At 37.7% G+C, this 25,806-nt stretch overlaps 1 long non-coding RNA gene and 3 gene segments (V, D, J or C); all 4 read left to right on the top strand.

Annotated features, from left to right (window-relative positions):
- Positions 1-4,076: 4,076 nt before the first annotated feature.
- On the top strand, positions 4,077-4,589 carry LOC118241034. The segment is given in 2 exon segments: positions 4,077-4,136; positions 4,246-4,589. Coding segments are annotated over 2 exon segments (387 nt in total).
- A 1,161-nt stretch (positions 4,590-5,750) lies between these two features.
- On the top strand, positions 5,751-6,348 carry LOC118241032. The segment is given in 2 exon segments: positions 5,751-5,853; positions 5,939-6,348. Coding segments are annotated over 2 exon segments (456 nt in total).
- Positions 6,349-10,359: 4,011 nt separating this feature from the next.
- Positions 10,360-10,871, top strand: LOC118241190. The segment is given in 2 exon segments: positions 10,360-10,436; positions 10,564-10,871. Coding segments are annotated over 2 exon segments (351 nt in total).
- A 7,330-nt stretch (positions 10,872-18,201) lies between these two features.
- LOC118241201 lies at positions 18,202-18,967 on the top strand. Its single transcript, XR_004775901.1, has 3 exons — positions 18,202-18,299; positions 18,380-18,470; positions 18,887-18,967. It is a non-coding gene; the product is annotated as an uncharacterized LOC118241201 (long non-coding RNA).
- Positions 18,968-25,806: the final 6,839 nt, after the last annotated feature.

The following is a 25,806-nucleotide window of genomic DNA, read 5'->3' as shown; positions in this document are numbered from 1 at the left end:
TCTCTAGCTACTGTCCTCACTGGATATGACAACTTGCAGGCAAACCTTTCGAATACATAGGATATGTATGCGCTAGTGTAACAAATGTAAAGGATTCGCTAAAGAGAAAGAGCAGTCTTTGTGCCGATACCACCAGCAACAAAGGGTTTTTAAAACGCCAGAACTTTCAGTCAGAGGATGGAGCAATTTATTATTCTGCTCGAGAAGCACAACCATGCAACCTACTATAGTAATGTTCTAAACACCACAATACTTCCATGATGCAAACCCATATGAGTAGTTATTTGTTTAGTAACCATTAGGAGGCACTCTGTCACTATTCAGGATTCACTGGAAGGGCACAGAGTGCAGAATATTCATCATGTCATGTAAAATCAAAGGAACTGGGATTCCCAGAGATTCTAAGAAAACTTTATGTAACAAAACATTCATAATATTGTACATGCATATTTCGTGATGCCTTGATGAATGTTTTCGTCAGGATTCATGAAGTTCATTTTTTTTAATTTTTTTTTTTTTAGATTTTTTAAATATGGAATATGGAATGTTGTTTTGATAGTATAATTTTCAGTGTGTGGTGTATGCTTGGTATATAATGCTGGCATAATGTAAAATGTACACATTTACATTTTCTGTTCATATGTAATTTTAATACATTTCACATGAGATTTACATTTGTGTATTTTTTTTGTTTGTTTTTCACTTTGTTACGGCACAGTAACTTCCATTCAAGTATGTTATAATGTTGCCAGTAAATGTGAATGCAAATGTGAGAAAATGAGTGGTTTACTCCAATTTTTTCAAACAAATGTTGATCTGTGTTTGGCTTGAAATTAAACAAGTTGCATTTTTATGCAAATCTGAGCCTGTATATCTGAGAGATGAAGCTTTCCTGTTCAGCTTGAACACAAACCATGTTCTCTACATTTCTCCTCCTGCTGTCAGCAGCAGTAACTTGTGAGTTGTATGCTATACTAATTAAACATTTTCTAGTGGCTAGTACAGAGTACGATTTGGTGTTTTGACAGCAACTGATTGTAACTTATTTTAAAATCTCATAACTGTTGTTCACAGGTTCTAGAAGTATTGAGCTCGTTCAGCCTCCTGTTATGGTTGTTAAACCAGGGGAATCATTTTCTATTCCCTGTAAGATTACTGGGTACTCAGCCACAGGTGGGGGGTACACAAACTGGATACGACACTCAACAGGACAACCAATGGAATGGATTGGCTGGTTCTACAGTACTAGCCAAACTGACACCAAAGACTCACTAAAGAGCAAGATCGGTTTCTCTGCAGACACCTCCAGCAACAGTGTGTTATTACAGGGCCAAAATTTTGAGACTAAGGATACAGCTGTGTATTACTGTGCTCGGCATACACAATAGCAAAAAGTGCCAAAAGGCCTAAACAAAAATCCCCAGTGTAAAATGCTTAGACATATGCGTACACACACACACACACACACACACACACACACACACACACACACACACACACACACACAAAACCACACCTTACATCAGTTCTTACTGTCCACCTTAATAGGGCCACTTTATTTGCTGGTTTAAAAAATATACAGCACATATATTAGCCGATCTGTTGTCAGGCAGGTTTCTTACCAAGAGAGAAATTATTATTGGTAACATGGCAGTGTGTCACGAATGGCCACCCTCTTCACGTCCCTGATGTCACGGTTTCCCTGTCTTCCTGCACTCCCTGGTTCCATGCCTTAGTTTCATTTTCTCCGCCCCTATCTGTTCCCCTATTCCACTGCTTGTTTTACTGTCTGCTCTTCCCATGTTCACCTGTATCTGTTTAGTGTCTGATTGGCTTGCTTATTTAAGCCATGTGTTTCTGTCTTCTAGTTTGTTGCTTGTTTTGGTAAGTTATGTATATCTGACAGGTTTGCCTTATGTCCATTTTACTGTCGTCGTCGTCGTCGTCGTCGTCGTCGTCATTGCTTTTCTGTGTATTCCAACTGTGTGTTATATTACCCTCAGCACCCGTTAGCCTCTGTTTGTTTTACCCTTCGTGTCGTGTTTCCTCTATTTAATAAACCGCCTGCTGCAATTGCAGTCTACCTCTGCCTGTTCCTGTCGGAAGTGTTACACAGTGACACTGAAATGGCGGAGGCAGTGTAGTGGGTGTTGCACAGGTAAGAGTGTGTCAGTGAAATAAAATAAGAAAAAGACTTGTGAATTACCAAGTAAAAAGCAGCACATAGCTGGAATATTTTTGTGGACATAAATTTATTCATTCATGTGTAATGAGTTATACATGCACAATGCCATATACATGTTTATTAATATGAATATATCATGCATTTCTGAATCTGAATTACGGTGACCTGTATCTGACATTAGCAAAGAGCTATGTTTATAAGAATTTGGTAATTCACTTTATTTTTGTAATGTTGCGTCACATTGACGGATTGTTTCATTTCTGTTACTTTAGCACGATAAAAAGGCAACTTATTAATAAAGTAATAAATGTTTCAGTTCAGTACTTAAATCTTGATGCATGAAGAAAGAAACCTTAATGTTAAAGAAGGCATTTTGTGTGTGTTTTTTCAATTGAACTGAGGCTTGGACTATAAAATAAGCACAATATATAGGTGTTGTCAGGTTTCCTTGTAACACTTGAAATATTACATTATAAATAAAGGGGGGAGAGCATTGCCAAAGTCTGTCATGATAAGATGAACCTAAGACCATAAAAGATCTTCTCAAAGATCACAGGAAAGGTACAGAGACAAAACCCAATCAAAACAAAGGACACATGCTCAAACCACAAGGATAGTGATGGACTGGAAGAATTAAAAATGCTAAAAAATGCAATTGTATTTGATTATATATGAATACATCTGATAGAATTGCACATATTAAAATAGGGAATTATCTGAATGTGTTATAGGCTAAAGTACATAATTGTCTCAGAATAATAAACTTGCTTTCTTCTGTCCACTTCTGGTGTTTCAAGGCAGAGAGGAAGGATTAATGCAAATTCATTTAGTTGTGAATTTGCAGGATACGAGGGGCCGAGTCACGTAAAAGTGAAACATACTTTTATAATGACTCAACACAACAAAGACATAGCACGCAAGCTATCGGTTAAACTTTGACAATATTCACATTTAGACAAGAGACTTATATACACACACACTAATGATGCACAATGAGGAGCAGGTGTGAAACACAAGGAGGGCATGGCCATACAGACGAATACACACACACGTTTGGGTGGAGGGGCCACACCGTGCCAGTTGTCCTAATAGCACGTGATAAATCATTAAATTCCCAATTTTAGGAAAGAGGGAGCAGGTTTACCATCAGGGCACAAGCAGCATGAGTAAGTGTTCTGTGTTCTGAGTAGTGACCTGAGCACGGGTCACTTATTCATGCACTCTTATACATTCAATAATAATACATTACACTGAGTAATACCCTTCTTGGTTTGCTTCATTTCTACATAGTATACCAGCACATATGATGGCTGTGTATGTCCCAGTCCTGGTCATGGAATATTCCTGCACTGCATATTTCACTAATGCCAAAAAAACATGAAACTGCAGGAGCAGGACTGTGAACCAGTGAGACTGATTTCATGCTTTTTAGCATTCTCCAAAAAAGACACATTTATCATAGTAATGGTTTAGTTCAGAAATGTTCATGTATTCATTCATCACGTTTTCAGATTATCATTTATTCAGAAAATTCCATCACTAGGACTTTAGATTACTGGGACAAGTGTATTGTGTTTTTTGTTTTTTAAACATCCTAAGATGAATTCACTTATAGCAAGCAGAAAGTAGCAGTCTTATGCGGATATCAATGAACAACATGTCCTAAATCTTGAAGTCGACATTATATTTATTTTCATGTTTCTAAAAACAATTGAGAAATGTCAAAGAATGGCTTGCAGACAGTTACCCTGGAAGTGACAAATCTGATAACCACACATCCCAGTGTGTTTGTTATAATGATGTTGGACGGGATGCACTATATGCAAATCCTACCTCTGTCCCTCTTACAAATGGTCTGTGGGTCTGAACTGAGCTAAGCAGGTCAGTTCCATGTCAGAACCAACAACAATGCTCTCATCATTACTGCTGCTGCTGGTAACAGCTGCTTTCTGTAAGTGTCTCGGGTGAATTACTGTATCTGAACTGGAAAGGAACGTCTTTAAACTCAACATGTTTGTAAAAATTATTTTATAACATGTTCTGTTATTGTCATTCCCCAGGTGGTGTTGGCTGTGTGGAGCTCACTCAGCCAGCCTCTGTGGTGGTCAAACCTAGAGAGTCATTCTCCATCTCCTGTAAGATCTCAGAGTCAAGTTACTGTATTAACTGGATACGGCAACCCACTGGAAAAGCTCTGGAATGGCTTGGCTATCTGTGTAGCGGTGGTGGCACTAATCTCAAAGACACAGTGAAGAATAAGATCAGTTTCAGCCAGGACACATCCAGCAGCACTGTTTTTTTAAGAGGCCAAAACTTTGAGATTGAAGACACAGCTGTATATTACTGTGCCAGAGAGTCACAGCATTACACATATACAGCAGGCCTATACAAAAACAACCCCTGACAAATATGGAACAAAAAATGTGATAAAAAAAACAACCCATGACATCACACTGCTTACCTGTTCATCTCAACATACACAACAGATTATTTTCCTCCTGCTTTACCTTTGTTGTTGACTTCAATATCAACTGACTAACATATACATTATACATTATTTTACAAATACACATTTTATTAGTTATGCACTATGGCAAATATTAATTTCTAATAAATATTCTTTTAGTGTTTCTATATTACAAATGCACTACACAGGACCACAGGTGAAGAACAAGAGATTATAGCATTTAAATAGTGTTTTTAGTGTCTGTTGTATGGTTGAAATCCTTTTATTTGTTTATTACCTCTGTGCTCTGTGCGTATATATATATATATATATATATATGTGACCTTGTAGTATGGTTTTCATTGGTCGCATTGATCTTATACTGCATGCTACTACAAGGACGAATATGCATTATACAGTAGGTAGCAGGCTATTTCAAACATTGCCATTACCTTGACGTACTGTATTCAGTTTATAGAAGGAATGAGCTCCAGAAGAAGTGGGAGTTACTTAGGGTTCAGTATACTCATTATAAGAAGTCTGCACATTTGTGAAGCAGTGAGAGGCTGGTGCACTTACACAGGCGCAGAACATTCGTGTCATCCATCAGTAGTATGTTTGGTGTGTTCAAGTGCAAATACACACAAGCAACAATGGGCGATGGATGGTGATCATGGGTTGCTAGTATGTGATGTTACTTCTTCACTGGAAAAACATTTGAAATGTCTTAATGTTTTGCTATAATGACATATACATTTAAAATCAACAACAAGGAGTAATAGAAGAGCTGATGAGGAAAAAGCAAGCCATAGGAGAGAACACTTGAAGTAATCATCATAGTCACAGGGCCAGATACAAAATGAACAAAGTGTGTGAAAGTAGGGAGAAATTAAAAATGTTTTAAAAATAGAATTGTATTTCATTGAATGTAAAGAAATCTAAATATAATTTCACATAATAAATAGGGAATAATGTGAAAGTCTTATAGGCTTATAGTACATAATTGTATGTACGTGCTGTTTCATGTGCACTAGTGGTGTTTTGAAGCAGAGAGGTGTGATAAATGCAAATTGATGTTGCCCTTATAAGAGGTGATAAATCTTTCAGCTGTACATTGCAGGCCATACTGCCTAATGTCATTGTGGTAGCTGTGAAAAAAGGAACAATATATCCACTATGGAGATAATTGTGAATGTGTTTTTAATAACAATGTTTCTTCAAGGTGAGCCAATGTTCATCATCAATATCTGAATTACCTTAATTTTTTCACAATATTTTGCCATATTTACAGGATTTTGTTCTCACAGGTATTCTCTGCCAGACATTTACCCAGTCTGAAGCTGTTGTTAAAAGACCAGGAGAATCTTATAAACTGATCTGCACAGCATCTGGATTCACATTCAGTAGCTACTGGGCAGCTGTAGTCAGACAGGCTTCTGGGAAAGGATTAGAGTGGATTGCAACTATTGGCACATCTAGCAGTCCCATCTCCTATTCCCAGTCAGTGCAAGGAAGGTTCACAATCTCCAGAGACGACTCCAGCAGTCAGCTGCATTTACAGATGACCAGCCTGAAGAGTGAGGACACTGCTGCATATTACTGTGCTAGAGAGACACAGTATGAGAAGACAGAGGAAGAGCTGTACAAAAACCACATCCTCACACATCTTCACACATGCTCATTGTACATGAAAGATTTCTCGGACATGGAGCGTTAGAAGTGCATGTATAGAGAAAAGATAGATCCTTATATAATACTGGATGTGAACCAATCTAGAAATAGGTACTGAACCTTCTGCAGTTTCCAATATTTAATTTATTGCTAAATTAAATCCAGTCAGACCTAAACTGTAATATATTATAGGTCAGGCCAGTTAATCATTAAATAAATTCCTTCCTTCCTTATTTTCCAGTGCTGTTTTCATGCAGACACATTCAAATTTTTAGCATTGGTTAATCTTTGTTCCTTCTATTATATTGAAGGTGAAAACATTCTGGAACTGGAAACTGATTGAAGACAGACAAGATTCCACTTATTTACAATATCGTTGAAAAATGACATTACTTGATCAACTGTAATATGTAAGTGTGTTCAATAGAAGTTAACTTTTGAATCCAAACTACATTAGATAGTGCTAATGTTCACATTTTAGGTAAGGGGGTGCAGGTTTAAAGTCAGTGTACATATTATTCTCCTTTGCTCCTTTATGCACTCGTCATTTAGATTTAAAAATGAATAATCAACAGAACTCCAGATTTTTTTAGAATTAAAAATTATAACCATAGAAAATTTATAAAAAAGTTCAATAGCAAAATCAATAAGTATAAATATGCCCTCCTCAAATGATTTCAGGTCTTTCATTCTGCTCTCAAGTAAATGTTTAATATATTGATAAAATATGAATAAACATACAAGAAGTTTAGAGTATCACTTTGAAATATATTTGATGATTAATGATGTTTTAAATAATGGTTAGCAAAACACCATGATTGCAACCCTGAACAGAAACTTCTTCAGTTACTTTTATATAAAGGATATGCAACAATTTGAAGCAGGAGCAAAGCACTAGAGCAAGATTAATTGATTTTAATATTATTGCCCTTTTTTTTCATTTTTTAAAAAAGTTTTTCATTCTCACTATAAAAAATTGCAGTATAATAACACCATTTGCAGTACAATAAACAACTCCACTCAATCTCTTAAAAAAAATGGTTTCATTTCTTTCTCGTTTAGTAAATAATAATTTCAGTCCTGGATGTAGCAGCTCCTGTTTTCCTGAAGAACAGAAAATCCCACCAGTACAACACAAAAAATGTTTTCTACATCTCCACAGCTGTCACTGACAGCAGCATCCTGTAAGTAAATTAAAGACAGTTCACAGTCTTGAATGTCACTAAAATGGAATCCATTTTGATTGAAAGTTATTTTTAGCGCATTTTTTATTATTATTATCCACAATTTATTTATTTATTTAAAATTCACAGTGTACTTTACGTAACAAAGATGAGTCACTTCATAACAGCTCACATCTGTGTGTCAGTGCCGATAAACGTGCAGACAAAAAGAAGCAAGCAGCGGTGTAGTTCTCCATCTTATATGATTAATGAAAGAAATTAAAATGAACCAACTACAACAAAAGGAGACAAAATAACATACAATGACCGACAATCTGTACTGCAAACAGAACAGGCTTAAATAAGGCATAACAAAATTGCATAACAGCCTTTAGGTGGTGTGGCGAATGAGGGAACACACACCACCTGAGGGAGGCATGGCACAATAGAAAACACAGACACATGTAAAACAAGAATAACAAAAACAAAACCCACGTGCAGAGCCACCACCAAATGACGTAGGCTATGGCAGGGGGGGATACATCACACAGCAGATTCAAGGAGCTTAACAAAGTCTCACCAGAATAGCTCCATTAGCTGGAAGGTCTCACAGTCAGTAATTAATATAGTTTGGATTCCAACACCTGCAAAAAAGGCATTGGAATGGGTTGGATTTATGACTGTTGGACAGCAGATAAAATCAAGGAACTAAAAAAAAAGTTCCATGGCATCAGTCTAACCTCGTCTCCTGCTGAGGTTAGGTGTCCGGAGAACTCCGTGAAGGTGTCCTGTCAGGTCTCTGGATATGCTTTCAGTGACTACGGCACATGCTGGATCAGACAGCCACCAGGCAAAAGTCTGCAGTGGATTGAGATCATATGGGGTGGTGGATCCATAGACTATGCAGGATCCTTTAAGAGTCGCTTCACCATCTCCAGAGACACGAGCAGTAATATGCTCTTCTTAGACATCACTGGCCTGCTGCCTGAAGTCTCAGCTGTTTATTATTGTGCAAGAACAGCAGTACAGCTGAGGCTAAGGTTAATACAAAAATAAATTTTTACAGCTGTTTTATTTAGAGTTATCACATAATCTGCATTATTTAGGAAGCATAGATGATAGACTACATAGCAAAACAGTCACTACAAGTCTCATATTAATATAAATAAGAAGCAATTATATGTATGTTGTATATAAGAGACTTTGAAAAAAGTATATTATTGAAATACATAAACAATTCTGAGATTTGCTGAGGCTCACTGAATGTACTGTTCCAGTTATTTACATTCTGTGCTAACATACGGTGCAGTGGTAGCTCAGCAGTTAAGGTGCTTTACTGGTATAGGTTGCTTGTTGGGTCAAGCCCCACCACTGCCAAGTTGCATCTATTGGCCCCTGAGCAAGACCCTTAATGCTCAAGTTGTACTCAGTCATAATTGTAAGTTGCTTTGGATAAAAGTGTCAGCTAAATGTCAATATACTCACTTTGATAAACCACTAGGACTCATCCCTCACTGAAAAAGCAAACAAATGTAAAATACTGTTACTCTCAGTGTTGCATTTGTCATATATTTGCCCTTTCCACCAATTTTTCCAGTTTTCCAAATTTCTTTTTCTCTTTTCCTATAATTAGCATAATGAACTGACGTTTTGTAAAGGATCTCCTGGTATTTAGTCATTAGTTACAGTATAATAAACAACTAGTCTCTATAATGAAGTATAATAAATAATAATAAATATCTAATAAAAATATAATAAAAAATAATACATATATTTTTAAAATGGTCTCACTTGGATGACAAGATAACTAAAAATTAGTTTCAGTCTTGTATGAGGCAATTCCTGTTATCCTCTGACGAACAGAAAAATCCCATCATTGCAACACAAACCATATTTTCTACATTTCTCTATCTCTAACTGACAGCAGCATCACATAAATTAAGCAAATTAAGTAAATTACATACCTGTACCCACTTCCATTAGTACCAGCTGCTCTCAAGCAGCTATGGGGAGCGTGGTGCTTTACTGAATTAGACCTATGCAGTGCCTATAAACTAAAAGAGCGTGATGAATGGAAGACAGACTTTAGCACATCTTCTGGACACTACAGTATCTGGTCCTTCTGTATCACTGTCTTCTAGGCATATATCAACGAGGTCATAAATGAATTTCTGGGTAGATCCTTTGTTGCATATTGCATTGATGATTTTGATTTGTTCCCTTTCCTTTGACAGACAAGTGCATGATATGTGTGCAGTCCTTACCATGCCTCTGACTGACCTGCTCTGCTGATATAACTCTTGAAGACTTCAAAGTCGCTTTTGCCAGTGCCCCTGTACTGCAGCAGCCCAATCCCATCAAACCCTTTGTCGAGGAATTCATTGCAGTGGCTGTCATTGTAGTGGCTGATCTTTGCCTACAAAGGGTTCAGTGTGACAGACGCAACAATCAGCATGTTCTGGATCTGCCAGATTCCTGGGAAAAATACTCGACTGCATTAGTTTCTATTATTCTGAGAGTAGCAAGAGCTCAGTCCATGCAGTACAGGGCAGCTTCACAACATCTATTAAAACTATGTTACAAACATGATTGTGATGAAGTTCATGATTTCAAACTTTGAAGATGGTTCAAATGTAGACCTGCAACCCTGTAGAATCATGAATGTTTAATTTTATTAAAGAGATTCGGCAACCAAGAATGAACTGTTTTCTTTGTACTTTTTAAAAGAATGACCGATTGTTTTTTTCTCTCAAAAAGCAGATTGCAGTAACCTTGTAGTTGTCTACATTCCATTTTCTAAAATACCTTTTTCTTTCATGGGTATCCAGATATGCAAATGCTAGCTTCCCACCTCAATCTTTCTCTATTTAGGTGTTGAGGCAGTTAAGCTCTGGAGAGCAGAGATCACTCCAGAACAACAACACAACCATGTTCTCCACACCTCTTCTACTCCTGCTGGCAGCTGCATCCTGTGAGTTATTGATTAAATAATTTAATTTGCTGCAATTGCAATCCTGTTTTGATTACTTATTAAATTCAAGTTTGAAGTGTAATATTTTTATTTGTAGTTAATTATATCATTTTTTGTTCATTTACAGATGTGCATGGTGAAGAACTGACTCAGCCTGCTTCCATGACAGTGCAGCCAGGCCAGAGTCTGTCCATCAACTGCAAAGTCTCATATTCAGTTACTAGCTGGAACACAGCTTGGATCCGACAACCTGCAGGAAAAGCCCTAGAGTGGATTGGGTATATCAGTAATAGTGGGGGTACAGCTTACAGTGATAAACTAAAAAACAAGTTCAGCATCTCTAGAGACACTGGCAGTAACACGATAACATTACAAGGACAGAATCTGCAAACTGAAGACACAGCTGTATATTACTGTGCAAGAGACTCACAGTAAGAAGAGCTAGTGATTATGCTTTACAAAAACCTTGTGAGTTCTGTTTGAGACACACTTCCATTATTCCAATAAATCCAGTAAATGCTTATGGATTCATCTCAGCTCAGTATGCCATGTTATGCAAATTTGAAATGAAATGAAAATGCAATTTATATATAGAATAACTTTTAATATATAGAACTGTCATGGGACGCTGCCCCCCCAAGTCACGTGGTACGACCTGCCACGTGCAAGGGGGGCTTCACTCATGTTTGTAGTCACACCCCTGTGAGGGCACGCACCTGTACGGGGTTAAGTGTTACCGTGTGTCTCTCTATTTAAACCCCCATCAGTATGTGCCTCACCGTTGGTTATTGTTTGTTTGTTAGCGTCTGAAGTGTAATGTTAGGATCCATTTTTGTCTAACCTGTGTTAATGTTAAAGTCTTAATCGTTGGTGTTAAGTTCAAAGTTCAAAGATCAAAGAGAGGCTTTATTGTCATTTCAGCTATATACGAGTGCACAACAAAAACGAGAGAATATTCCTCCAGGACCATGGTGCAACACAAAACAACAGTGCAACAGACAACATGCTACACAAGTGCAAACAGTTCGATATAGTGCAAAATGTCATAAACATTAAATAAACAATAATAAATACAGGACAGGACAAATACAAAATGAGTAGACAGTGCAGTTATTTAGTCCAGAACACAGTACTAAGAATATGTAAAGTGAGTTGTGCATAGGAGTCAGTGACATGCTATACTGAACATAGCAGTCACTGGTAGCAGCCAGAACAGTTCAGAGTACAGTGCTGGTTTAGTACAGTACTCTAGCAGCAAGTCGGATAATGTGCAAGACTACAACAGGAGTGCATAGTTTATTTGTGTGAAGTTTGACTTCAGCACTAGTCCGATGCAAAACAATGTGTGAGTGTGTGTATGGATATGTATGTATGTATGTATGTATGTATGTATGTGTGTGTGTGAGTGTGTGTGACTATGTATAAGCATGTGTGTATGTGTGTATGTATATAAAAGTTCCCGTTTTTGGAATCTGAATTGGGATTGGAGTTAGCCAGAGTTCAGGAGTCTAATGGCTTCTGGGAAGAAGCTGTCTGGAGGTGTGGGACTGGATGCTGCAGTACCTTCTTCCAGATGGCAAAAGGGTGAACAATTCATGTGAGGGGTGTGTGGGGTCTTTCACAATGTTGGTGGCTTTCCGGATGCAGCGTGTTGTGTAGATGTTCGTGATGGAGGGAAGAGAGACCCCAATGATCTTCTCAGCTGTTCTCATTATTCTCTGGAGGGTCTTGCGGTCAAAGGCGGTGCAGTTCCCAAACCAGGTAATGATGCAGCTGCTCAGGATGCTCTCTATAGTACATCTTTAGAAGGTAGTGAGGATGGGTGATGGCAGATGGGCTTTCCTCAGCTTCTGAAGGAAGTAAAGACATTTATGGGCTCTCTTGATGATGGAACTAGTGTTCAGGGTCCAGGTGAGGTTCTCCGCTAAGTGATCACCAAGGAACTTGATGTTCTTGATGATCTCCACTGAGGAGCCGTTGATGGCAAGCGGGGAGTAATCTCGCCTTGCTCTCCTGAAGTCAACAACCATATCTTTTGTCTTGTCGACATTCAGAAACAGGTTATTGACCTTACACCAGCTCACCAGTTCATATAATTGGATTAATGGACTGAATTATTACATAGGTCTTTATTACAATTTTATTATTAGATATTTAACTTGGAAATATCAAAATAACCTACTGCTACTGTACACGCTGGACATGGCAGCCTGCAGGAAGAACTCTGGAGTGGATTCGGCAAATATGTGGTAGCGGTAACATCTACTACAGTGATTAACTGAAGAGTAGGTTTCAAGTTTCCAGAGACACTAGCAGCACAGTAACCTTTCAAAGGCAGAATCTGCAGAAAGAAGAAAAAGCTGTCTATTACTGTGCTCATGAACCACGGTGACATAATTCAGCAACATTCCAGTTCAAAAATAACCTCTGAAGAAAACATTGTTACTGTGAGAGTCTGTTAAAATAAAAATAAAAAGTATATAGTGAATTAACATGACCACATGTTTATTGGTCCTCTGAACTTCTTAATGATACAAAATGGAACTATATCAAATTATATCAACTATATCAACTTTAATAAATTTTATGTCAAATAACGACACACCTGTGTTATTGTGTGCATAAACCACAGTGTTACAGTTTAGCTTCCTTGTGCAAAATCATCCATGATTTAGTAATCTTGCAGTCATTTGGAGATCTGTCCTCTGTCACTGCAGTTTGAAATAAGAAGTGAACATTTTTTTGCCAAATAAGTGGTTAATAACAATAAAACTTTCAGTGCCTAATTAGAAGCAGTGAGCTTACAATATTAAATCGAATTCAGTTTGATTAGCTTTTAATATCTAGCCAGAGGCTTAATATTCCATTGATCCTGCATCCTTAAAAATGAATGCAAAGAAATTAGATCTCACCAGCTGGATAGATAGCAGAGAGGAAATAATGATAGTTTGGAACTAACACAAAAACAAGTGGGCATATTTATTATTCAGCCTATTTAGTCTTGCCAAATATGAACATTTAAATCAACTGATGGCATAACATTTTAAGTGATATAACTGCACCAAAGAATGTAGCTCCCCAGACCGACCAAAAGGACAATGGTGAGGTTAAAAATATAAAATTTCAGTGAATATGTACTGCAACTTAAAATATATTTCTAAACTCACAGTTTGTGACTAACAAAAGAATATATTTTAAACACTACATTTTCAGTGTGGTGCCAATTCCAAAAAGTATGTGTTTCTTTAAATTCCATTATTAGTCACATGTGTAAATGCAAATATTGTGTTCAGGCTCCCTTCCTTAAATAGTTCACATACTACAATAAGAACTCCCTCCTCTTAAACCTGAAAAACATAATAATGCTTTCTGCATATTTATTCTTGCTTCTGGTAACTCTGTCCTGTGAGTTTGACTTTATATGAAAACTTTACATTTTGTGTATTACAAAGTGCATTATTCATCTTTCCCTATATTTTGTGGTAATTCTAATACTTTTTACAGGGGTCCGTTCTTATGAACTCACTCAGCCTGAATCCTTAATGATCCATCCATGTCAAACTGTGACCATAAACTGCAAGGTCTCTACTTCAGTAACCAGTGTCCATGTATCTTTGATGCGGCAGGTAGGAGGGAAAGTTCTGGAGTGGATTGGACTAATTTATTCAGGTGGAGACAGACCTTTAAAGAGTCTCTGAAAGACAAGTTCAGCATCTCCAGAGACACTTCCAGGAACACAGTAACATTAAAAGGGCAGAACCTCCAGCATGAAGACACAGCTGTGTGCTACTGTGCTACATCCTCGCAGTGACACAAATTAGAGGCGACAAATGCAAAAACATGGAAGTTCAGTGCAGTCTGCTTTCAGTCAAACACTGAAATGTAAATATACATGTGAAACATGAACAACACAGTCAAGAAATTTTTAACATTCACTTCAGTTCGTACAGAGGATATACACCTTCTGAATCCAACTCAGTAATTTTATTTATTTATTTTTAGGTTAAATGGTCTAGGTACACTAAAAATGAAAGCTTGGTGTATTGCAACAAACCTGTTTCAAGTAGCATAGTTACACATTTAGTTTCTTATTAAGCAACTGAACATGATAGAATAGAAATAGATTTATGCTTCACAGATAAATCATTTCTACATTTTCATAAGGATTTAAGCACTGATCTGTTGCTGATAAGTGACCTGATGCTGCTAAGTTTGCCCAGAAATCATTGATAAAGGCCAGGGTCAAACAACCAGCAGACGATTATACAGAACCAGAGAATTTCTTGTGGAAAATAAGTCTATGAAATGTCATAAAATACTGCAGGTGATTCTTGGATTCTTCACTCCACATGAACAATGTTAAGCATACCTGGCTAGCTAACATATTCTAATTAAAATATGCAGCGCTATAGAAGTGACCATTTTCTATTACTTTGCCATACTTTTGCAAAAATTAAATTGTTATTTTTATAGGTTTAGAGACTTATTTCAAGTTTTATCATGTTTGTACAAGTATGACACTTAACACAATATATATATATATATATATATATATATATATATATATATATATATATATATATATATATATATTGTACCTGACATAAACTGAGCTACAATGTAAGCTGTCATTATACGCTGTGAATGCAACCCAAAAAGTAGATATAGTTGTAATGTCAACATCAAAATTGTCAAATATAGGTCCAAACATATATTAAATTACTGATAATCACAAAATGGAGGTATCATTTCTGTTTATCTTCTGTAATTTTAAAGTTCCATGTCACAAAATATAATACATTTCAGTCTTAATAATGCATGACTTTCAGAGGTAATGGTGCCTGACTTTCAGGAAACACCTGTGTTCTCAGAACTGACACAGTAATGTAAATATATGAATTTAAATATGCTTTGTCACTTTTTCAGTATAGAGTTTTAGAAATAGACTTCAGGCTGTAGACCTTACAAAACATTAATCGAGCTAAACAAAAATAGAGCTAAATTAACATTTTCACAATGTACATCTCGGAGGTATAGAAATAATACTCTGTCCTTTAGTACTCAATCCAGTACTTTCTATATTTAATACTCATTTGATGCTTATATGTTCTTACCATTCTATTGTGATTATCATTCTATTATTGTATCATTCTGTGTGATCATTTTTTTACACACCCAATTTGATAAATAGATTAGAAGAATGAAGGATCGCCTCCTTTTTTTATAAGCTTTTTTTTTTTTTTTTAAATCAGTTTTACCCAAGGACTCTTACTTTTTCATTCTAAACAATACATTTTATTTCCTGTGAGTAACTCTTTTATTGATATTCTCCAGTGTTATGGATCATTTGTCATGTTAATTGACCAAACCTTTTTGAGATAGATCACAGACAAGCATCCAGATATTACATCTTAGAATTCCTTGGTACCTCAATGACTATAAACAGCACAGGCCTTGACAGGCAAATACCAATCCAATACCTTCTACATGATTTAGGAGGGTATTTCTAATTGTGTAACCCATGACTGGAGACTTATGCAGTCATAGTCTTTGGAAATCATTCTGTAACTCATTTGGATACGGTACATCAAATTGCACCAGAATTCTGTTGTGAAAAGCAGGTAACCAATTATGTGGCTTTTAATATGGTACTCTGGTGTACATGGATTGAATGAAATTGCTGATTCAATATGTTTCTTCACAAGAAGTCATTATTCTAGTGGTTCAAAAATGATTTCTCACAACATTACAACAGACACATTCATTAAAGGGCTCTCTGAGCTGCAGAGTTTTTTCAAAGTCATCATGTTGTCTATCTCTCTATTATTATTTCTGGCAACTGTAAACTGTGTTAATCACTAAAATAACATTACTTCAAAACATTATTTATTTATCAAATTATCATTTAAAATGTTAAATCTTGTTAGTTATTATTATTTTTATTAGACTTAGTAAATGTATATAATTTCCTTAATAAAAAAATATAATCTTTCTTCTGTTTGTTGGCTTTTACAGGTGTTCATTTTATTGAACTTATCCAGTCATTCACTGTAGTTGTACAACCTGGAGGATCATTTACCATCTCTTGTGCATTTTCTGGGATGTGACTCTCTAGCTACTGCCCTCATTGGATATGACAACTTGCAGGCAAACCTTTAGAACACATACGATATGGATGTACTAGTGTAACAAATGTAAAGGATTCAATAAAGAGCAAGGTCAGTCTTTCTGCCGATACTACCAGCAACAGGTTTTTTAAAACAAATATTGATCTGTGATTGACGTGAAATTAAGGAAGTTACATTTTTATGCAAACCTAACCCCCATATCTGCTGAGAGAAGAAATGCCCACTGGTCATCTTGAACAAAAATCATGTTCTCTAAACTTCTTCTAACTTGTGAGTTGTATACTATACTAATTAAATATTTTCTAGTACAGTACAGAGTGCAGTACAGACTAGTACAGAGTGCAATTTGGTGTTTTGACAGCAACTGATTGTCACCTATTTTAAAACATCATAACTGTTCATGGGTTCTAAAAGTATTGAGCTCATTCAGCCTCCTGTTATGGTTGGTTGATTCCAGGTGAATAATTTTCCATTCCCTGTAAGATTACTGGGTACTTGGCCACAGGAGGGGGGTACACAAACTGAATAAGACACTCAGCACGACAACCAATGGAATGGATTGACTTTTTCCACAGTCTAAAGAGCAAGATCAGTTTCTCTGCAGACAACTCCAGCAACAGTGTATTATTACAGGCCAAAACCTTAACAAAAAAAATCCCCAGTGCCAAAAGCTCACACATATTTGCGCGCACACACACACACACACACACACACACACACACACACACACACACACACACACACACACACACACACAGACACACACACACACACACACACACAAGTGCACTGCTCTTCTTTGGGTTTTAGACCATTGTCAACATGGCAGTGACACTGAAATGGCAGTGGCAGTGTAGTGGGTGTTGCACTGGTAAGAGTGTCAGATAAATAAAATAAGAAAAAGACAAAAATAAATTTAGATTTTAATTCTGAATCACCAATTTGAAAAAAAAAGCACAAAAAGGTACATTTTTGTGGGTTATAGCCATGAAAATTATTCATGTGTAGTGAGATATACATATGCAAAGCCATGTACATGTTAATGAACATGAATATCTCATTCCTGTCTGAATCTGAATTACAGCGACTGCTTGCAGTGCCATAAACAGCCAACAGGACTTCCTAAAAATGACCTTCATGTGCATATGTCACATATGTTTTCCACACACAGTATACATTTCATTAAACTCACTGAAAGATGTTTATCATGTCATTCATTGTCATGGACTTCTTATTATAATATGTGTGTGGATTTGGTGTCCTCATATTTGTACGACTTTCTTAAGTTACCATGCAACTATGATCCATTTCAGCAGCATCTCTCAGGTTGCGGAGGATCAGTAAAACATTGGACAAACGTTTTTAATATATTGCATCATGATGAATGAATGAATGAATGAATGAATGAATGAATGAATAAATCAATTCATATTAATAATATTCACCATATGTACATCATACTGGAATACCATTTACTGGTAAACTGCAAAAACATGACATAAACATAGTCAGCTGACAGACATTATTACAAATTTCTGTTTGTGGGTGTCTCATGAGCCTTTATGCAAATCAGTGGTCCATCACTTAAGCCTCACTACAGAGCTGGAGTGACAGTGCTGTCCACAGCAGTCCATCAGCTCTGCAGAGCACAGTAGAGTAGCTCCCTCCAGTTCATCTTCAACACAAACCATGCTGTCTGTGGCACTACTGATGTTGATGCTAACCAGGATATTCAGTGAGTTTATTGAGTTTAAGAGATTATTATCATAACATGCTAATCTACATTGTGTGACTGTCTTTTCTTTTTTTTCACAGGTGTTCACTGTGTTGACCTGACACAGCCCAGTTCTTTGAGCGTCCGACCTGGCCAGTCAGTGACCATCAGCTGTAAGGTCTGCAGGAAAAGGTCTGGAAAGGGTTGCCTATGTAATCACTGGTGGAAGCTTACACTATAAAGATTCAATGAAACCCAAATTTACTTCACGAGACACTTGCAATAGTGCAATAACACTGCAAGGCCAGAATCTGGAGATTGAAGACACAGCTGTGTATTACTGTGCTCAAAACCGTCATCTGAGTGGTGGGAGTGTACAAAAACTATGGAGATCTGTCATTAGCACAGAGATATATTTATAAGATTTTGGCAATTCACTTATTACATGTGCTACATTCTGTAAACGTGGTGCAAACTCAGAGAGCACATACAACTTGCTGTATAACTTAGTTGTGGTGTATGCGTTAGCAGCATAGCTATTAGCCATAGTTCCTAGTACATTTTGAGCGGAGTATAAGGGCAGTAAACTTTAGTATCCTCTCTTCAAGTTGTCCTTGGGGTTCCTGAGTTCAGCCCACGTGGGACAAAAAGCTGCCCCATAGCCCCTGAAGCTACCAGTACCTCAGGTTAGACATCACAGTAACCCTCACAGCTCGAAGTGACAGAAATACTATGGAGGGCTATTTGTGCTGTGTGGAGTGCAGTGTGAGCCAGAGACATTGCACTGAAACAAAATATTGTAAGTGCTGAGACCAGACATGCTGGAGAGATCTTTCCTAGCCCTGCAATGCTTAATTTTTTGTTTGAATCTGCTGGCTTTAAAGGTGTTCAATTTATTACATTACTTTGAGTGACTGGTCAATTTTGTAACAGTGTATAGTCAATTTCAGTTTGTGTAAATAGTTTATAATTTGAAGTTGTTTTTAGTGTTTGCTTCATATGCTTATTTTATTGAGAGTTGGTAATTCTGGGACAGTGTGCTCTCATATTTAATGGGTTGAGTACAAAGTTCAAGCTGTAAACTTTTTTGGTGCTAAGCTTAAATACTCCTGCAGAGTAAAACAGTTTATTTTGAAAAGTAATTTAAGTGATTCATTTTGCCAAATGGAATCCCACTGATTGTGTAGTGGTAATTTCATCACTGTATCTCACATACCTGTGTTTACTACTGTGTAACTGCAGGAGGCTAAGCAAGATGCGTGGACAAGTCGTAGGAAACAGAAACACATGTTTATTCAAACACTTAACAAAGTACACGTAGAACGCAGGCTATTTGGTTCAAACACTGACAACACAGACGCGTAAACGATAGACATTTTTACATGTATACTAATGACACAATAAGGAGCAGGTGTGAGATACAGGGAAGGCGTGGCAACATTGATTAACACACATAAGGAGACGTTCGGGGGGAGGGGCTTTACCATGACAGAGCCCCTCCCCAACTCCCAGTGTGCCAGCCTATTGGGCTGCAGCCCCAAGACCAACACCAGATGGCGAGGCCAGAGAACCGAACGACCCGACACAAGCTAGCATGAGCAAGACAGAGGAGAGATGGATAGGGACCAAGATGACAACAGATATTGGGCAACCTTTGCTGTCCCACCTCAGGAGGCTCGCCAGCCACCTTTCCCATCTCTGGGGTGGGCACTGGTGCTGCCTCCTTCCTGCCTTTATGAGGCTTCGGTTTGGGCGCATGAGTTCGAGGGCAGTGTGCCCTAGTGAAGGGAGTTTCCTTCTTGCACGAGGTCACCTCTAGGAGTTTTACACGGGCTGGCTTGCTTGTCCCTAGGCGATACCTCATGGGCAGAGCCTTGGGTGGTATCATAGATGCCAGAGGCTCGTCATTCCCGGAGACGACAAACCTTACGTGACTGTTTGCAAGAGAATCCCCATAGAGGACCTCCTCCACCTCCATCGGTGGATCCTCCACATAATCGGACCCCAAATCCGACCACAGACTGATGTCGCTGTACTCCCCTCTCTCTCCATAATCAGTGTAGCCCTCATAATAGTCCATGTAAGGGTCGTAGGACCCAGCGGAGTCCTCTTCCATGTGCCGATTCTCGTAGTCTGGCTGGTCTCTGCAGGACTCCACAGAGTCCGACCCTGGACCATATTCAGGGCCCCCCAAAAACATCCAGTGGCCTCCTCACCTATTGTGGGAGTGTGGCGTGAAGCCAGGATGATGGAGGGTCTCTCCGCGGGGTAGTAGGACTCAATAGAGTCCGACTCCGGGTACTGGACATCATTGTACCAGTCCTGGTAGCCCGATGTGGGTCAGTACGACTCCACCGAGTCCCCACCCGGACCACACTCCCCAATTCCCCCAGTGGCACTCTCCCCTGCTTTGGGAGTCAGGAGTATGCCCAAGAATAAGGATGGCTTTTCTGTGAGGGCTGGGGGATGGCGTTTACGAATCTTCTTACCTTTACTTTTTTCCCTGCCATCCTTCGTCAGTCTGTGTTTCTGTGACGACAGGAGGCTAATCAGGATGCGGCGATGAGTCGTAGGAAACAGAAACATACGTTTATTCAAACACTTAACAAAGAACACGTAGCATGCCAGGTATTTGGCCCAAGCACTGACAACACAGACATGTAAACGATAGACATTTATACACTTATACTAATGACAGGCAAAGAATGGGAAGACAAAAAGGAGGCAAAGGTCTCCAACTCCAAAAAAAAACTGAAGAAAAAAGAAACTGAACATAAAAGTAACTGTTGACAGGGAATGTCACTGTGACAACAAGAAACTGCAGGAGAGCTGCAGGAGCAGGATTGTGAACCAGTGAGACTGATTTCATGCTTGTTTGGCATTCTATAAATAAGAGTGATATGCTTGTTTGGCATTCTAGAAATAAGAGTGATATATATAGATATATACATTGCCACAGGCAATGACAAATTCTTAATTCTGATGGTCCTATGGTGTCCAACAAACTGATCAATAAGTCTTCTCTTGGTTTCTCCAATATATCTATATATAAACGATAAAAATGATTACAACTCTGGCAATAATACATGAGGAGGAAGGGGTGATGACTGTTGTTCCTTTTGTGCCAGTTATTTTAGTGGCTGTGTTTACATGTAGCACATCTAGAGCGGTTGCAGGCTACAGTACCACAGTGGTTATCAGAATGGTCATTTATCTCACTCCTGACGGGAATGTCTTTGTTTTTGTCTCGTCTGTTGGAGGTTAGTGGAGGATAAAGGAATGCAGTCTCTGCATTATCCTGGAGGATTCTGTAGTGCTTAAGCATAATCAGGTCTCCAGCTTTCTGTCACAGTCACAATCACAAGTCGCTTGTCTCTTGTCTCTCTTGGCCTTCTCTATCCGTTCTGCTTGCTCTCCTCTTCTTCTTCTGAGGATGAATATATATAAATATACCGGATGGTCGTTCTAAAAGTCTGGCAAGTGATATTTGGATCCTGGATTGCACGTGGATGAGAAAACCCTTCATGGATTTGAATGTCAGCATAGAACCTGGAAGATATGCACATGCCCAGAACACCCCAACCCACCTACATGTGTCAGGCATAGGGATATAACAGTTTGATATAACAGTATACAACATTTTATCCTAATTTTTTAACATCCATCTGTTCAGATGCAACACCTAAAATATGAAATATAATGTCAGTTATTGATTGTTAGGATGCAACACCAATTTAAACTACAAATATCTGACTTAACTTCAGGTAAATCTGAGGGGGTCAGATGGAGCACCAGTTCAACTTACCCCCAGTGCTCTGGCTCAGTTTACTCTACAGCCACCATTCTGGGAAAAGTGTTGCAGCCCACAAATACACTTCTGCTATTTCAGTTACATGTTTTACATAATGGTAGTTCTAGTTCAGCAACACATCTGATATAACTTTTTAATTTGAGAGAAATTACGTTTTGATGACAGATGTGATTAGATGTGATTAGAATAAAAAAAAACAAAAAAACCCCCCAAAAACTGACAGGTACAAAGTCATCCACATCCATATTCCTTCCATAGAAAGAGGGAAATGGAGAAAGCAAACTAGGGCCATATGACAAAATTATTTTCTTTAGTCAGATTGATATAGTTATTCTCAAACCCAAGGACGCTTTCCAGACAGAAACGTTTACAATCAAATCACTCACACATTGTGCATGGTTGCCCAAATACAGGTTGTGGGTCATCTTACTTACTTGCTCATCTTACCCCTTTGATCCCACTGGTAAATTACAAAATCTTAGCACACAAAAAACAGGAATCCAGTGCTACTTCAAATACTTTATTTCTTTACTAGGGGGCAGAGAAATGCAAATGACTGTCATAATATGAACCTAACATGACCTTAATGTTTGCTGACATATACATTTAAAATCAACAGCAAGGGGTATAAATAGAATGTATAATTCCTACTCATTTAATGCTTATATTTTTGTCATTCTTATCATTCAACTACTAAGATCTTTAAACATTAAATGTGTGATAACCTTTTTACACACCTATTTAGATAAATAAAGGAGAAAAATGGAGGATCACCTCCTTTTATAGAATTTTTTTGATCAATTCATTCAGCCAGACCACACTGTAATTGTTTTAGATTATTTTTTTTAGAGTAAGTAATTTAGCAATAGCTTTCGGTGTAACGTTTGTGGCCCGAGTACCGCTGGGCGTGGGGGAGACTTTCTTGTTAGTACAGAACATTTATTAACACTAAACACGTAAGACAAAGCTGGCACTCACATATAGCATTTACAATGAATAGGACTATACAATTAACACTAAACAGAGGACACATACACCTTAACATGGGACTTTACAAATGAACGTTACAGCTACAGAGATCTACTTGAACACACACGTAGCAACTTTGACCAACAAAGGGAGCACACACAAACAGGGGTTTAAATAGACACACAAGACATTAACTTTAAACCCTATACACCTGTGTGCAATACCGGGGGCCGTAGTTACAAAAATAGAGACACAGTACATTTGTGAATCCCCCTGCACGTGGTGGGCCGTACCACGTGACTTATGGTGTGAGGAGCAATCCGTGACATTCAGGATATAAAACAATTTACCCAAAGACTCTTTCTTGCTAATTCTAAAATATATATTTCTAAATTATTTACTGTGTGTAACTCTGTTATTGATATAATCCAGTGTTATGGATTATTTGTCATGTTACATGATGGAAGCATAAATAAAAAGGATTTACTGAAAAACAAGTTACTGTAATAACCTGTAATCACTGTAATAACATTATTTCAAAACATTATTTATTTATGAAATAGTGATTTGAAATAATAAATCTTGAAAATGTTATTATTATTTAGTCTTAGGAAATTGTCATGATTAGTCCCTCCCAGCTTCCATGTTCCATGTTTTCTGTGTCTTCTGTATTTTAGTTCCATGCCATAGTTTCGTTTTCTCTGCCCCTCGTTTGATTGCTTAAACCTGTCCCTCATTTCTACCTTGTTAAGTTCATGTATTTAAACCCTGTCATGTGCCCCATGTCTTGGCTGTTCATTGTTTCTTAGAATCCATGTGTTTATGTTTATTTGATGGTTGTGGTTGTGGTTGGTTCAGTGTCTGGGTGTTTGAAAGGCCAACTGTTTCTAAGCCTTTGTTTATTAGCCTGTATCGTTATCCTAGCCTTTGTGTTTCCTAGCCTATGTTATAGCCTGCTTCCTCTGGTTGCCTTCGTGTGTTTTTGTTTGTTTGTAATGTGTTCCTGTACTCTCTGTGTTGGCTCTATGACCCTGGACTGCTACAACAACTTTGATTTTAGATTCGCCCATAATAAATCTCGCTCTTCTCCGCACGTGCGTCCACCTACTTACCGCTCACTGTTACAGAAATGTATGTTATTTCCTTTAGAAAAATGTTCTTTATTTTGTTTGTTGGTGTTTGCAGGTATTCACTCTATTAAACTGATCATTTACCATCTCTTGTGAATTATCTGGGTTGTCAGTCTCTAGCTACTGCCCTCACTGGATATGACAACTTGCAGGCAAACCTTTCGAATACATAGGATATGTATGCGCTAGTGTAACAAATGTAAAGGATTCGCTAAAGAGAAAGAGCAGTCTTTGTGCCGATACCACCAGCAACAAAGGGTTTTTAAAACGCCAGAACTTTCAGTCAGAGGATGGAGCAATTTATTATTCTGCTCGAGAAGCACAACCATGCAACCTACTATAGTAATGTTCTAAACACCACAATACTTCCATGATGCAAACCCATATGAGTAGTTATTTGTTTAGTAACCATTAGGAGGCACTCTGTCACTATTCAGGATTCACTGGAAGGGCACAGAGTGCAGAATATTCATCATGTCATGTAAAATCAAAGGAACTGGGATTCCCAGAGATTCTAAGAAAACTTTATGTAACAAAACATTCATAATATTGTACATGCATATTTCGTGATGCCTTGATGAATGTTTTCGTCAGGATTCATGAAGTTCATTTTTTTTAATTTTTTTTTTTTAGATTTTTTAAATATGGAATATGGAATGTTGTTTTGATAGTATAATTTTCAGTGTGTGGTGTATGCTTGGTATATAATGCTGGCATAATGTAAAATGTACACATTTACATTTTCTGTTCATATGTAATTTTAATACATTTCACATGAGATTTACATTTGTGTATTTTTTTTGTTTGTTTTTCACTTTGTTACGGCACAGTAACTTCCATTCAAGTATGTTATAATGTTGCCAGTAAATGTGAATGCAAATGTGAGAAAATGAGTGGTTTACTCCAATTTTTTCAAACAAATGTTGATCTGTGTTTGGCTTGAAATTAAACAAGTTGCATTTTTATGCAAATCTGAGCCTGTATATCTGAGAGATGAAGCTTTCCTGTTCAGCTTGAACACAAACCATGTTCTCTACATTTCTCCTCCTGCTGTCAGCAGCAGTAACTTGTGAGTTGTATGCTATACTAATTAAACATTTTCTAGTGGCTAGTACAGAGTACAATTTGGTGTTTTGACAGCAACTGATTGTAACTTATTTTAAAATCTCATAACTGTTGTTCACAGGTTCTAGAAGTATTGAGCTCGTTCAGCCTCCTGTTATGGTTGTTAAACCAGGGGAATCATTTTCTATTCCCTGTAAGATTACTGGGTACTCAGCCACAGGTGGGGGGTACACAAACTGGATACGACACTCAACAGGACAACCAGTGGAATGGATTGGCTGGTTCTACAGTACTAGCCAAACTGACACCAAAGACTCACTAAAGAGCAAGATCGGTTTCTCTGCAGACACCTCCAGCAACAGTGTGTTATTACAGGGCCAAAATTTTGAGACTAAGGATACAGCTGTGTATTACTGTGCTCGGCATACACAATAGCAAAAAGTGCCAAAAGGCCTAAACAAAAATCCCCAGTGTAAAATGCTTAGACATATGCGTACACACACACACACACACACACACACACACAAACCACACCTTACATCAGTTCTTACTG

This window comes from Electrophorus electricus, chromosome 1, assembly GCF_013358815.1.
Source record: "Electrophorus electricus isolate fEleEle1 chromosome 1, fEleEle1.pri, whole genome shotgun sequence".
Classification (NCBI taxonomy): domain Eukaryota; kingdom Metazoa; phylum Chordata; class Actinopteri; order Gymnotiformes; family Gymnotidae; genus Electrophorus; species Electrophorus electricus.
Note: the sequence above shows the minus strand (reverse complement) of the source record. Positions and strands in the feature narration are given on the sequence as shown.